The sequence below is a fragment of the Peromyscus californicus genome, unplaced genomic scaffold (genome assembly GCF_007827085.1).
Source record: "Peromyscus californicus insignis strain IS unplaced genomic scaffold, ASM782708v3 Scaffold_10__1_contigs__length_136768540, whole genome shotgun sequence".
NCBI lineage: Eukaryota > Metazoa > Chordata > Mammalia > Rodentia > Cricetidae > Peromyscus > Peromyscus californicus.
In genome coordinates, this window is record NW_026294391.1 from 10487786 (window position 1) to 10504554 (window position 16769).

General features: G+C 40.3%; 1 protein-coding gene across 1 annotated transcript in view; it reads right to left on the reverse strand.

Moving 5' to 3' along the window:
• Tspan7 (tetraspanin 7) overlaps positions 1-6941 on the reverse strand; it is a 104625-nt gene extending 97684 nt beyond the window's left edge. Inside the window, exon 1 of the mRNA XM_052740608.1 lies at positions 6806-6941. Within this exon, the coding sequence (XP_052596568.1) occupies positions 6806-6886 (81 nt within the window). The 5' untranslated portion in view covers positions 6887-6941. The remainder of the gene's footprint in view (positions 1-6805) is intronic.
• Between the last annotated feature and the right edge of the window lie 9828 nt (positions 6942-16769).

Consider the following 16769-nt stretch of genomic DNA (forward strand, 5'->3'; position numbering starts at 1 on the left):
AATAAGGAGGAGCTAGTAAAACACGTTTTGAAGAGCACTTAGGAAACCTCCAACTTCCTATCTCTGTTTTTTCTCTCATTCTACCATAGGTTCAGAGATGTATTCTCTGGAGAGTAAAGCAGAACGTCTCTGAAGCAGGACAGGAATGCAATGGATATTTGTGTACTACACATGGTGTCTCTCTCGTATCCCTACCTTCTTGTTCAGAGAGAAATGAAAGGATTTTTCTGTAGGTCATATGATCAGACCAACAGAAAAATCAAAAGCATAAAAATCTTGATCTTGGTCCTAAAGCTCATCTACTCTAACAAAGCCACACAACTTACAACCAACAAACATAGGAATAGATTCATGCTAACAGCTCCCAAATCTGTTTTAAATGACTCCCTCTTAAACATATGTAAAACAATTGGCAGAAAACCCCCAAACATCTGTGATTATAACATGGTCCAAAACAAAATAGTTTGGAAGAAACAATGAAGAAATAAAGAAAAACTTAAAAAAAATTCTAATATCTTCAGAGAAAAATTTCAGAGCATTGTAAATATGCAAGAAAAAAAAAACTCCCAGAGGGGGAAAAACAGGATTCAAGAAAAATCATAGCAATATCTAATTTTTCAACATTAATAACAAGACGACTTTGGTAGAAAGTAGATAGTAAAAGTTTGAGGGTAAATGCTTTCTAAATTACAATTATATATTCAGCCAAACTATCAAGCTAATCATCAAATAAGAGTTCTGAATTTGTAAAGGCTTCACTATATGACTTCCCATATACCCTTTTCCAGAAAGAAAACTACTTGAAAGTTTGCTCTACCAAAATGAAGAGAAAAAAAATCAAGAAAGAGAACAAACAAACATCTAGGAACTTTGAGGATTCAGCATAGCATAAGGCCCGAGAACATTAGTCCAAGTTGAAAGCCAAAATGATATAAGACAAATCTCCCTCACACTAGGCCACACAAACAATACATGCAGTGCTTTAATACACTCAACAAAGACATATAGTTCTTGAAAAGAATATGGAAATGAATTTTAGTAAATATAGTAAAAGCGAAGGGAAAAGCAAGGTGGTTGCTAACTACAGGGAAAACAAAAATTTGAATAAGTATTCATAATATCCATACTACATGGCTCCACTATAAAGAGACTTTCCTAGTCAGCTCATCACAGCCCACTGCTTACACAAAATGATGTGTGATAAACTGAGAGAAAAAGAAGAGTTCAAAGAAACCACATTTCTGCCAGGCAGTGGTGGCGCATGCCTTTAATCCCAGCACTTGGGAGGCAGAGGCAGGCGGATCTCTGTGAGCTCGAAGCCAGCCTGGTCTACAAAGTGAGTTCCAGGAAAGGCACCAGAACTACACAGAGAAACCCTGTCCTGAAAAAAACACACACACAAAAAAAAGAAACCACATTTTCATTTTTTATAGTATGACAACAATTAGATAATACCTAAAAATGAACAATTTGGAAGTGACTATTACTGATAAATCCAACTAAAATGTCAAATGCAGCATGCAGTGAACAGATAATATCTTACAGAATAAATGATATCTGGCATATGACAGATATTCAATAAATGTTCGTTGAACTGAACTGATATGTGAAAAAATTTGGCAGGAATATGTGCCCTTCTCAAACACTGTAAATGTTAGATTTTCTCCTCTTTATTAAACCTAATCCCTGAAAGTTCCTAGCTCAAAAAAGAGAAAAATATTATTTTTTAATTACTCCCAAATGATTAATGATGTTTTACAAAGGAAAAGAGAAATCACTGGTATTTCACCATAAAAAGATTTAACAATACTATTATTAAGCTAATTACATTCTTATACAATAAAATAATCAAATCCAATATTCACTAGAATGAAGCAAAGGATGTTTCTCTACAAAATACTGTTCAGAAGTAGTCAATTTAAATCTTACCTTGAAATGCAGATGAGTACTTAAAGTCCATAAAAATTTATAAAACAAAACAGTAACATATTTAGAAGGTTTTCTTGTTTGCTTCTGAATTACATTTCTCATGAAAATTAGAACCTTCATTTTATATAGAGCAAGAGAGATATTTTATGCAAATCTAAGATAAATTACAATTCATTAAAATATCTGACAAAAGAAATCACAAAGATATAATGATTTAACAGTCTTTATTGTAAGCCAGCTGTTTTTAAGACCCCTGGTCATCTACCAACACGTGAATAGGAAGAACACATTTAATCCACCACAGATAGACTGAAAATAGTACCCCTTTGAAAGCTCTACTCCTCTGTGCTGTGTTAAATAACTAAGCCAGGAGTAGTCATTAAATTTCAGTTTTCATTCATTTATTAAGAATATAAATATTTCCCAAGTAAACTACCATGGAATACTGTTTCTAGTCTTTAAAGTACACACAGGAGAACTTACTCCTAGGTGTTTATTTCCCTCTAACTCCAAACCTGAAAATAAAACATACAAATCAAGGGAAATAAGAATGTGTTATTAGCACTCAGGTGACATCATTGAACTGGAAGGAACACCATCCTATCCATTAGAACACAATCTGTAAAGAGTCACTTACCTTTAATCTTCAAACAATTATGGCACATCATAGAGAATGTTTTTCTTCTGACAGGTAATTGTGTTGAGCATGCTGTGGTATGGTAAATACAGTGAATTTCACATCAGGCTCTCCTTTTCTTCACAGCACTCTACTGCTCAGTTCCAATACAGTAAAGGTTACTGGCTCTATTAACCTTTTGAGCCAGATATTGGGCAGGGCTCAACCCCAACAAGGAGTCATCAGCTGTCATGTAGCTGCTTAGCAACACTGTGGTCTCTACTCACTAAATGCCTGTGGAACCCACCTCAGATGTAACAAAAAAAGTCTTTAGACATGGCCAAATATGCAGAAATTGTTCCCTGTTGAGAATCAGAACTTTAGCAAAATATGGCAGCCAGGGAGAGTGATTGCATACAAAAAATACAAATAAAAACATTGATCTCTTTTTCATAACAGTAGTCTTCGGGTTTGGTACAGGCCAAAGTACTTCTTGATGCTACTAACCTATGACCATTTTAAGATGAAACACCTTCTACTCCTAAACCTAAATTGAAGTAAAAGAAGTCTAAAACAATTCACTAGGAACACGATGGAAATAATCCTGACTAGTCATCTCTCCACATTCCCCTTAAAAGAGTGCAAGGTCATCCTTTTCTATATTACATGGCATAATTCCAGAAATGTAAAAAAAAAAATGGAGTACTTACCATGTGCGAGACATAGTACTTGGTATTCAAAAAATAGTCATATATCAATTATATTTACTGAATTGAGAAATAATTCTTATAAACAGTTTTTAACATGTTATTTTTGTGATCTTTGGCAAAGGATTCTTCCATATGAGATCAAAAGCATGAACAATGCAACAAATGAAAAGCCAATCCATTTGCACTTCATTAATATATACACATAGATATATTTTACATAGATGTTCACAGTTCAAAAGACAGCTAAGAAGAAGGAAAGCCACAGAATGGGAAAAAATGTTTGCAAAATTTTCATACTGATAGGAGATTGTACCTAGAATATATGAGTGGCTAATAATGTGATAATAAAAAGATAAATAGACCAAATAAAATGATCAAAGAATATGAGTATACAAAGAGATGACCAACGACCATTAAGCATTTTAAAATATTCAACTTTAGCATGTTGGAAATTAAGGAAATTCAAAGCAGAATCACAGTAAGATATATAAGTGCACAAGTACAAGGATGGTAACAATTAAATAGCCAGATAGTAACAAATGCTGGCAAGCATATGGAGAAACTGGAACCCTGTCAAAGGGAATATAAAATATAAAATGGAACACTTGCTCTGAAAGACAGTATGGGCATTCTTCAATTAACCGTAGAGTTATATGACCTAGTAATTTCATACAGACCCCCAGGTATATAACCAAGAAAAATGAAAATATAGGCACACACACACACAAACAAATAGCACATAAATCATTATAACCTCATCATCCATAAGAGTCAAATGGCCCAAATATTCATCAATGGATAAACAAAATATAGTATATTCACAAAATGAAATTCTATTTGACCATAAAACTGAAGTACTGACACACACAAACAACATGGATGAATCATGAAGATCTCATGCTAACTGAAACCTATCAGTCACAGAAGGGCAAATACATGAGCTCACATACATGAAATGTTGAGAACAGTAAATCTATAGCAATTGAAAGTACATTCGTGGTTGCCTAGGGCTGGCACCAGAAGAGGAACAAGTGGGAGAGAAAATGGGAGCTAAAGGACAGAACAGGGTTTCTTCTCATCATTTTCAATGATGAAACAATCAAAAATTAACTGTAGTAATGGCTGTATCTGTGAAAACACTAAAATGATAACAAACACACTAAAATGCAAACTATTTACATGTTAATAATATATTTATACAGCATACTTTAAATGGGTGACATATATCATATGAATTACGTCTGAATAAAGCTGCTTTGTTTAAAATAGCATTCAAGGTACAGTTTTAAAAAACTCAGCATTTGGACTGCGGCTTATTAAGAAAAACATCTTTAAAATGACCTATTATCTGGAGAGAGCTCATTCTTTTTATTGTAAAGTACGAAATGATCATTAAATCCTATTTAAACTACTGAAAATACTCTGGGTAAATACTTAAGAATATGAAAATCTTGAAAGTACAAAATATAAAATTAAATGCCAGCATGAGGAACTTTCAGAAGGCATACAACACAAGGATCATTTAAGATGTTTTCGAAGGCAGTAAGCAATTGGGTTCATGGAGGCACGTAGGGGTGGGTGGTGGGGGATGGTGGGTGGTGGGGGTGGGGGTGGTGCTGTGAAACAAAAAGAGTTAAATAATCCAGATGAAAAGTGGAAGCCTGGAACAACCCCTTCTTTACCAGGCTTCAGAGATGCTCAGAAAACAACCTTCCTTACTCCCCATGCACCATAAACCTTCTTTTTCAGGAGCCTAAGACAATCATCCATGGAGTTACTCCAGAAACAAATAGGAAGTGTGTACAACAAAAAGCAAAACAAAAACAGATTGAAGGAGATATATAAAGAGCTAAACCAGTTCCCAGCAATGGCTACTGCGAAGTTGGACAGTCACCAAGCATTACTGCTTTTTCCAGGCATACATAACAAGATCCTTGAATGTATAGCTAGCCCACAATTCCACTACTGAGATGATTCAGCCTGTGTCATTTCCAATCCATAAAACGTCAGCTCCTATGTTTCTCTTACATGGTGGACTGTCTCGATCATGCTACTCTTATCTCATTGCAGAACCCCTGGTATGTGTTGCCGCTACACTCCATGGTTTTCCAGACCTGAAGTATCACCAATGTCAGTGGCAAAGAAAAGCCTAGACACATTAGGGATATTTTTCAATACATAATAAATCTCAGCTCCTGTCTTGGCTATTGCAAACAATCCAGTGTACCATCAGTCTGAATATAGGTACCCCATTCAATACTGTGTTCCACATTTGAAGCAAAAACAGGCCTAATATTGGGGTGGGAAAGGCAAGAAAAAAACAACCAAAGGCAAGATTTTTTTTCAACAGAGTCATTTCAAAATGACTGCGTTGGAAGCTGGAATGACCCAGATTATGGGGGGGGGGCAGGTATTCATTCCTTTGCAGGGGGGCTCTGTCTTAAGGTGGGAAGAGGGATCTGGCGGTGGGAGGGGGCATCTACGTGGTGAGAGAAAGAACTGGGGATGGTCTTTAGGTACCACCCACCTCTGCAAATGAATCACTGCAGTGTCAGCCCTGCACTGATTCCATGAATTGCCAAACAGGATGAGGTAAGCCTTAAGCCCGGACCCCCTCCTCCCCTTTTTTCCCTCCTCCTGCGCACAGAAGGGCGCATCCCTCAGCGAGGTGCACCACGCAGCCCATCGCCGGCCGGGGCTGAAGGACTGACGTCACCTTTCTGCATTGAGCTCAAGGACTAGTAGCAGTACCAATTAGGTGGGGAAAAGAGTTGGATCACCACCGCAGCCACCAGGTGGTAGGGGTCCTCCTCTTAGGCACTGCAGTTTGGGTTCACACAGTAAACACAATGACCGGATGGAAACAGAAAAGGGTGAAAAGGAACCAAAAAGGGGTCGTAAGACCCATTCGCTGAGTAAGCTCAAAGATACCCCTGGCTTATGTAAGACCCTCTCCATGCGCCTCCACGCGGTGGCGGCGCCTGTCCCGCATTAGTGCGCTTGGGAGACTGATCGTCCTTGTCCAGGCAGACTCACGTCAACTCTCTCCCGCAGCCCCACCGGGTTGGGACTAAGTCAGAATATGGGATCAGATCCCGCCGTCCTGCGCCCGCTCCCAGCCCGCCACAGGTTAGATCCAACAGGCCTCCAAAACTGGCTGTTAAGGTAGAGAGAGGAGTCCAGAAGAGAAAACAAGCGAATCCACAACTTTCCCCAGGGGCTTGACCCTGTCCTGGGAGCTTAAGAAATCAATGCATTTAAAAAAAAAAAAAAGAAAAAAAAGATTTTTTTTTTGAAGGGTCAAAAATCTGCAACCACCGCCACCACGTAGATCACTACAGCTTTCGTCAGGTAAAATCGAGGGTCGCAGCAGCCCAGACCTGCACCCTACCCTCCCGCAGCCCCGACTTAGCACTCTGTGCTTGTCTCCTTATCCACTGGCTAAGATTGGGTTTGGGGTTTGGGTTTTCCTTCCACCTTTCTTTCTAAGATCATCATCACACGGTCTGTTGGACCGTGGTCCGGCCAGCAGCCAGGCGTGGGCACTCACCCAGAAGACGAAGGAGTAGATGATGAGGAGGGTTTTGAGACAGGTTATCACAGGTTTGGTCTCCATTCTCCTCGATGCCATACTACAGAGCTCCGGTGGCGGCAGTGGCGGCGGGCGGCGGGGAGGGCGCGCGGGAGGGGGAGGAGGCGGGGCCAAGGGAGGCGGGGCGCGCGGGGCGCGTGCTCCCCGAGCTTCCCGTGCGCGCGCAGGCTGGGAGACGCGCGTGCATTAGCGCGCGCCCTGCGGGGCTTGGGCAGAAGGAGCAGGCCGGCTGGCGATTGATTGCATGTTGAGAATGCAGCTCAAGCCTGCACTCCTGAGCGGGCCCAGACCCCCAGCCGAGGTGGAGGCTGTAGTGGTTCCTGGACCGAAGGAACCCGAGAGCCTAGAGGTCCGGTCAGAAGTGAGGGCAACGTTTTTCAGACCACCCCAGCACTAAGATTTCGGCTTTATACGAAGCAGGGACTGCCCCTGGCTACATAAAGATTGTGTACTGTATTGCTGCGTTTGGACACTCAGGAGTCGTGTCCTTGGAGATAAGCACACCTTGTCTGTGCCAGGAACAGACTGACACCCAGAGAGACAGCTGGAAAGATAGCAAGGAACCAGAGAGCTCAGAGACCCCCCCAAATCCTTGCAACTTCACTGGTATCTATAAGTTCCCTTTGAACTCCATAGTTTTAGATTTCCTCACATTTGGAAATGACAAAACTAAATCACAAGATGTAGCAACATTTATACACACGCTTAACAGATAACAACAAAAATCACTTAAACTACCAGAAAAATCATTTGCCTCACCTAGTGAGCACAGACCATCTCACTCCATAAAGAGTAACTATCTATGGGTTGAGGAGTTGCTTTGATTTTTGGAGTGACGAAAGTGTTGCGAAATTACATAATGGTGGTGGTTGCATGGTTTAGTGAGAATAGTAAAAACCAATGAATGACTCCTATGGCATGTGATTTATTTCAGAATAGAAAATAATATGCACTATACCTAGATTTCCTGTGGCTAGTTCAAGGAGGAACATATAGTATAGATTCTGCCAGAGATTTAATATTATTCTCCAGAGACACAATAGGAAGCAACATCATCACAGGCTAACTCCATGTGGACATTGTTAAGAATACATTCTGTGAAAGAGTAAAATAATAGAGTCAATAAAGCTTGGCAAAGCCTTTCAAGAACAGATGTGGCTAGTATAATTACTACCTGCAATCAATTAGACATGGTTGCAGGTCAGTAAAGGTCATTGTACAAACAAGAAACAAATATGAGAAAGAAGACTTGGTGAAGAAAATGGCCAATTCATAAGAAACACCGTTCAGTGAAAGGACAGGAGACTTTGCAGCAATTCTCAATGATTGCTGTTCATTTGTACCACCTACAGAGCTGAAAAGAGACAGCAAATGCCCAAACCCAGTCCTAGCTAGTCTGAATGATTTGGTATGAATTGGAGGCTCAGAGTCTTTAAAGCTCTTCATGTGGTTCTAAAACTAAGCAAGAGTTGAAGGCCATTGTTGTTGCTGTGATGAAATTAAATTCGTCTTGACAAAAGAGATTTCTTCTTCACCTTGAGAGGTTGCAGACTGATTCCCACAACTCTCTGGCCCTGTCTGCTTCTAATGATTTCAAGCTCATAGCTGAAAAGTACCTTGGCCATGTATAAGTGACTCTGCAAAGTCAAAAATCTTAACATCCCCTCAAGGATAATTTGATGAGTTTATACAGACTAGAGGATATTTATGGATGAAAAACATCAGCTTAAACTAACTCATCATTTCAATTTGGAGCTTTATTTTGGAATGTCTAATTAAATCTAATTTCTTGAAAACTTAGATTATTCTACCCCAAATAAACTATTTAAATGTAGAGGTAAATATATACATATCTAATAAGTAACATAACTAATAAGTAAATTAAAATATCTTGTAGCCAGCTTTGCTAAAAATTATGATTTGTGATTTGGGGTTAAAAAGATCATTCTAGTTTTACAAGGACTGAGGAATGTCCTTGCATCCACAAGTTTCATTGCTAAATCCAGAAAAGTCTTGCCCAAAAGAGGACAAGTTGGTCCTGATGAAACAGATAGGGACAAAAGGCAAACAGCTTCAGGGCCATTAACTTATCGTCTATTCTCTTCTGCCTTTTTCTTCCTACTTTGTCAACAACTTTCTCTGTCAGAGGCCAGAAGGCCAGAATGTTTACAGACTAGGAGCCCCTTAAGACTGAACCAAGCTAAAATTAGTGTGGTCTGAGATAGCAACACAAATAAAAACAAAGATAAGAAGGAACTGTCACTGAAGACAAATCTAACTAAGCCCTCTGGTTTCATTTTCTTAGTTGATCTAAATAGCACTGATTTCAGAGGTTGAATACATGTTTTTAATACAAAAGCTTCCACAGACTTGCTGGAGATAACACATCTGGAATATGAATTTTAACAGTTGGCTAGGTCAACTCACAAACACTTTGCTAAAAAACTGATTCCTTAAAAGAGCCCACATATATCCCATGGGAGTGGGATGATAAGCTTGGTAATTCTGTCTCCATATCATTCTCTTACCTTTGCTGCCTCAGCCTGTGCATCAGACTCTGCTCATTTCTGCATGTGGACATGTTGACTAATTGAGAAGCTTTTTGTCCAAGACTGTAATACAGAGTTAACTCAGCCTATTGACTCTTGGGGCAGATAGACTTTTTCTGTTCTGCCCTTGTGATTTCTCAGCAGCTCAAGTGCTGGGAATCTTTCACTTCTGTCATAAAGCAAGAATATTTATGTTGACAGCACTAGCAGCGCAGTTCTTCCTGAATGAGCCCCCTGACCCTTAGCCCACCAAGTACAAATCTAGGATGTCAATGCCCAAGACAGGAAATACCTCTTGAAACTGTGCCCACGACTAATGGACAATTACCAAATTCTAGCCCATCCCCCACCAAATATATGAAAGTTGCTGCTCTTGTTTGTCCAACAAGCAGCAGCATGGCTCTCCTCTTAATCATTGTGGTCTCCCTCCAGTTCCAGGTGATGTTGGACTTGTGTCCTAATAAAGCTTTGCCTGTTTTTTTTGCAAACTATGGCCCAATGTCAGATTCTGCCATCTGGTGTCAACCCTATCCCTAAACTAGTAGCATTGGCACCATTAGGAGGGTCTGTTCAAAATGTGAGCCACATTGCAATTCTGTGGTAAAATTGCCAGGATTTAGCTACACAGAAGTGTCTGGCAGGGCGTCACTGATGAACTGTATACTTCCAAAAGGCATATTGAAGCTCTAACTCCATGACCTCAGAATGTGACTTCATTTCAAATAACTTGGTTGCAAATATGATCATTAAGTCAATATGGGGTCATAGTAGACTATTGGGGGCCTTTAATCAACAATAACTGGGTCCTTGAAAACAATGATAAATAGGTAAGTCCATGTCAAGACTGAGTCACACACGGAAAAGGCCATCTGGTAACAGAAGCAGACATGAGAGAAATGCAACTTCTAGACAAAGAACATTAAAGATCAATGGTCGTTTACATAAGCTATGAGGAGGACAGTAAGGATTCATCCCAGAGTATCAGCAAGAGCAGCTCTTCTGACCCTTTAGTCTCATGCTTCTAGCCTTCACACCTGTGAGAGAAAGTATTTCTATTGCTTTAAGGCACCCAGTTTGGGGGCTGGAGAGATGGCTCAGTGATTGAGAGTACCTACTGCTCTGGCAGAGGAAGGAAGTTCAATTCCCAGTACCCACATTGGGTAGTTCACAACTTGTTGTAACTCTAGCTCCATGGTATCAATGCCCTCTTCTGGGCACCTACACTCACATTCGCATACACACAATTAAACATAAAATAGTCTTTTAAAAGAGATACACAGTTTGTCATGCTTTCTGGTGGCAGCCACAGAAAATATAACCCACCCTTATGTATACATCAAAAAGAATTGAAAACAGGCATTTAAACGAACAGTTGCATATGGACGTTCACATTAGCACTATTCACGATAGCCCAAGTGTTTCATCAGATCATGAATGGAGAAACAAAATGTAGCATATGTATGCAATGGAATGTTATTCACTCATAAAGAGGAATAGATAACCCATTATATGTGAAAATGTGGGTGGACCTTGAAAACTTTATGTAAGTGAAAGAAACCAGACACAAAGGCCACAGATTTCATTATCCCATTCATATGAGCTATCCTAAATTGTACTTTAAAATAGGTAAAGTGGTAATGTTAATGTTGTATTTACTTTACCATATACAGAAATAATATATAACCACAGCGAGTCCAAAGGTTCTGCCACCTGAAGAAAGGGTGTGTTTGGAGAACGGAAGGACCTTCTGGAAGCAAAGAGGAGGGTAGGAGGCTAGAGAGGAGTCAGTTTCTCCAGGCCTTCTAAAGCGATAATAAGAATGTTCTCTGTTTATCTAAAAGTGACGGAAGCTTTTAATTTTTGTTATGTCAAAACTGGGCAAGTACTTGAAGGTGAAGAGCACTACCACCACCAAAGCCCCTTTCTGGTCCCTGCTCCTACTGCCTTCTCTTCAGTCTGTTGACTAGGTAACATTGCAGCAGAACCTTCAAACATAATCCTCTTGCCTTCTAAAAGCCTCCAAAGGCTTTCTGTCACTGCACTTGGAATCAAATTCCAAGTCTTTACCTCAGCTTGGAAAACATACCTGAGCTGGCTCCAACTTTATCTGCTGCTGCTCTCTCATCAGCCCTGTGTTTCAGCTGCTTTCACATAAACAAAGTGATGTGATTTCTTCACCCAACCCAGGGGCCTTTCCCACTATCTAAGCATCCATTCTCTCTCTCTCTCTCTCTCTCTCTCTCTCTCTCTCTCTCTCTCTCTCTCTCTCTCTCTCTCTCTCTCTCTCACACACACACACACACACACACACCCCTGAATGGTTAGTCCCTTTCTTCCTGTCATTTAATCTCAATACAGATGTCACCTCCTCAGAGAGGCTGTTCCGGTTGAAAACTGTCACCGAGTCATTTTCTGTTTTATTTCTTGACATAATATTTCTGTAACATTTTCTTGTTTACATGCTTGATTTTGGTTTTGGGTCTGAATTTGTGTGTGCTTGAACTTTTGGTTTTGTGGGTTTCCCCCACCCCTACCCCATCACTCACTAAAATGTAAACTCTTAACAGAGGATGGGATTTTTGTTTGTTTTGTTCACTGGTGTATCCTCAGCACATAGATACAGTAGGAACGCAATGGAAATTCCTTAATAAATGCATGGTACACGGTGGTGACTCAATAGATAATTGTTGACTGGTTGAATAAAGGTGTGACATTTGAAATGGGCCTTGAAGTATCAATGAGATAATGGTGGGCTTTGAGGATTACAAAAGCGGCTTGAAACAGCATGAACAAAGGCAGCTTGAACAAAAGCAAAAAGCTCACTCAGAGAAGTAACAAGGTAGCTAGAGGACCCAGGGAAGGCAAAAAAAGTTGGCTTTGCTGTGGCAGCAGCCCGCCTCCCTCTGGCTAAGGCCCTAAGTTAGACCTAGTGCAGGCAGTTGGAGCAGCGGAGCAGTCCCCTTAGTGCCATGACTTAATCTGACATGGTTTGGGGCAGTAATTTGGAAAGCAATACGAAGGATGAGAAGTTAGCAAAAGAAAAGAGCAGAAGCGGGAGAGGAGTAGGGAGGTAATTATAACAGCTTGACTGGCCGGGCAGTGGTGGCACACGCCTTTAATCCCAGCACTCAGGAGGCAGAAGCAGGCAGATCTCTGTGAGTTCGAGGCCAGCCTGGGCTACAGAGTGAGTTCCAGGAAAGGCGCAAAGCTACACAGAGAAACCCTGTCTCGAAAAAACAAACAAACAAACAAACAAAAACAGTCTGACTGAAAGCAGAGAAGGTCTGGACCTAAGAAAATGGCAGCAGGGCTGGGAGAAACAGGTTGGAGCATTTTCTCAGTTCTGCCTGCATTAGGCTGTTGTGGAATATTAGTTTAAGATGTGTTACATTTGTTTATGCTGTGGAATATTTGTTTAATGATGCAAAGATGTGTTGCATTCTTTTATGTTGTATTTGTTTAACTCTGTGAAGCTGTGTTACTTTGCCTGTCTAAAACATCTGATTGGTCTAATAAAGAGCTGAACAGCCAATAGGTAGGCAGGAGAGAGGATAGGCAGGGCTGTCAGCCAGAAAGAATAAATCTGGGAAGAGAAGATTGAGGAGCAAGGAGTGGAGGACTCCAGGGGCCAGCCACCCAGCCACACAACAAGCCATGGAATAAGGAGGAAAGAAAGATATATAGAATAAAGAAAGGTAAAAAGCCCAGAGGCAAAGCATAGTATACTATTGAGAAACAACAGTAAAGTATATGCAATATCATCTCAACTATCTGTATAAAGACTTGTTGGAAGCATACTAGAAAAAAAGTGCATAATGAGCTAAACATGCTAGTGCATGCCTATTAATCTCAGTACTCGAGAAGTTGAGGCAGGAGTATTGTCCCAAATTTGAGGCCAGCCTGGACTAAACAGTGAGTATGAGGTAATCCTAGGCTATGTAGCAAAACCTTGTACCTAAAACAAAGTATGTATACATATTTTTCAGAGTTGTGGTAATAGGTACTTTATACATTTTAAAATGTTTTTTCTAGTTTACCAAATTTTATATTTGTAATCAGAAAATAATATTTTATAAAAGAAGCCACTGCTCAACAGATTACAGTATTATACTTTCAGGACTTAAAGGGAGAAATCTTTGAACTGCTTTGCAAAGTTTCTTACATGAACTTTGAACATATTTTCTTTCTTAGTTTGCTTTCTATTGCTTGTGATAAGATGTTGGCCAAAACCAACTTAGGAGGAGAGAGTTTATTTTATCTTACAGGTTAGAATCCTTTACTGAGGGAACTCAAGGCAGGAACCTGAAGGCAGGAACGAAGCATGGAGGAACATTGCTTACTGGGTTACCCTCAGACCCACGTCCACTATTTTTCTTATACATCCCCAAACACCACTTGCCTTGAAGTAGCACTGCCCACAGTTGGTTGGGTCCTCCCACATTAACCATTAATCAAGAAAATGCTCCAGAGAATAGCCTACAGGCCAATCTGATGGTAGCTTTTTCTAAACTGAGACCCCTCTTCCAAGCTGACTCTAGGTTGTGTCAAGCGCGCGCGCGCGCGCGCGCGCGCACACACACACACACACACACACACACACACACACACACACCCTACCAATATATGTTCATTTATCTACATTTCTATATTACTGTATCTGTGTGTCTCCAGGGTCCCTACCTGAGCTTCCCAAATGACTTTTACCCTGGAATTCAGAACTGTCTTCAGGACACACTGGGTCTTCATGCACAAAGCACCCAGGAAAGCATTCAACCCAAGAGCATGGGAGATGAAGCTTGGGAAGCTTGGTTCAAGAGGACATGGTAAACATATCAGATGGTACAGTTGTACAGACAACGGCTTGACACAGATAGACATGGAATGCAGGCCCTCACTTTTCCTCCACAGGCTTCTCATGAGCTTTGAGGAGAAAGGAAGTATTTTAAAGCCTACATTAACAAAAAGGTCATGAAGATACTGGAAACACAAAAAGGGTTGTACCGAATATAGCTCACCTAACAACAAAACAGCAGGACAGAAGGTACTGTTCTCATTTGATCAGAATGACATTTGAATGGCCCCGAACATGGCTGGAAAGGTAAGAGACTCAACTTCCTCAAAACTGAACAAACCTAACAGAAGCACAAGGCCAACAGCACTGAGAGGGCTCTAATCTTGAGACTCAGAATGAGAGTAGTCGCTGATAGCTAGGGAGACAGGATTGGAAATACAAGTGTCACCTCTCTGCAGACCAGAGACTTCCTGAATACGTGGGAAGGAATTTGAGAGAGAAGTTCTTCAAGTTTGTTTCTGATTCTATTTTTTTTTGTGTGTGTGTGTGTATATGTGTGTGTATCTTTTGAGTTTCTTAATTTAATTTATTTTATATATGGAAGTGTTTTGCCCAAATATATGCATGTGTACCATGTATGTGACTGGGGACCTTAGAGGTCAGAAGAGAGTGTTGGACTACCTGGAACTGGAGTTACAGATGGTTGTGAGCCACCAGTTGTATGCTGGGAATCAAATCTTGGTCCTCTGGAAGAGCAACAACTGCTCAGCCATCTCTCCAGCTCTTGTTTTTGATTTTTGATCCATCAACTCTTCTTCTATGATTTTGTGGTACAAAAGTAAACGCATGTGCAAAAATGTATTTATAAGAATCCCAATTTCAGAATTCATTATGGAATACTGGAACTAACAACCTATAAAGCCAAGTGTTGTGATGCATACCCATCATCCCAGGACTCAGGAGGCAGAGAAGGGGATTTTGAGTTTGAACCAGCTAGGGCTACATAAGCAGACCCCATCTTTAAAAAATATCTATCAATTATGATTTTAGGTACATTTATTCATTCTACAAAAGTATGCACTATCTATGAGAAACTAACTACAAGAGATTATAACTATGAGCCAAACAAACAAGATCCCTATCCTTGGGGAGCTTACCCTCCACTTGGGAAGAAAAACAGAGGAGTAAATTTTAATGTATACATACTATAGAATGTATAATGCAAGGACTAATTGTTATAGACGTTTAACTGTATATAAATTCTTATTAAGATGAAATATACCAAAAATAATTTCTACAGATGTTAGAGTGGAAAAATATAAACTGTACTTCAGTGACTACAGTCATAAAATTTATTAGTGTGCATAAGTCAATGTTCTTAGGAGGAAATTTTACCTGTGTAAAATACTAATTTGATATTTTTAAGTTGCATTCCATTTGTAATAAAATTATTTTCCTTCTTGAAAAATTATTATAGATGTCTTTTATTTCAAGCATTGCTTATGGGACAAAGGAAGTGTGGATAGAGTTTCTGAGGTAAACTCGGAGCCTTTGGAACCCCAAATGGGCAGGACGCCAGTGCTTTGGCCTTGAAAATGAGCACCAATCCAGGTGGGGGGCAGAGCAGCCAGCCCTAGGGCTGCCCTGCTTTTTCCATTATCCATTTCTTGCTCTGGTCAAGGAGGACATGACTATGCTTTAATGCATTTCTCGGAAGCGAGGTGTCATTGTTCAGTGCGTTTGGAAACTCCTATTGATGTGTTTGCTGTCTGTACTTATGTTGTATCTCTAAAGAAGCCATCTAAATAGCTAGCAATAGAGGATCAGTTTAAAAATGATATCATTTCATAGTCGAATCTCACTTGGCTCTCAACTATTACTTTTGATACTCTTTTTGGTATTACAGAAATAAAGAAACCTACACAGTACATTTTTCTGGCTCCCTTCCCAACTAGCTTCCTGTTAGGTTTGCCAATGAGAAGCACTGGTAGACAGACTATAGTATGGGGAAAAAAGAGATGCCTCTTCTCCCATCTCTGGGGTCCTTCCAGCAGAAGCAACAGCAAGACTACAGGGAACTCTTTATTCTCCACAGCATCTGTGGCAGTGTTAACAACAGGGAAGCCTTTAGATCCCGGGGCTCCCACTCAGTTCGAACAGTTGCCTCTAAAAGGAGTAGCCAGGGCACCGTTTGCAGAGCTGTATTTAAGACAGCCCAGTGGGCCCCAGTGCAGTAGTGGGAGAGCTTTCTGCTCTCTCGGCAATATACACTGTGCTCAATTGCTTACAAAACTAGAACATTCTTTCTCTCTGTGTCAATTAAAAACATTTTCAAGTTGGCACACAAAATAATGGATTTCATTCTTTGCTTTCATATGTATATGTCATCTTATGTTTTCCTCATTCACTCCCCTCCCCCATGGCCCTCCTGTATTCCCTTTGACCTCTGGTTACGGGTTCCCTTCTGCCTCCCAAATTATTAACCCCTCCCCGCTTTCATGATGTGTTTTCACGGTGATGATAAAGCCATTTCCATAAAAGTGAGATCTGTTTTTTCTCTCTTTGAATCGGGGGTGGCTTT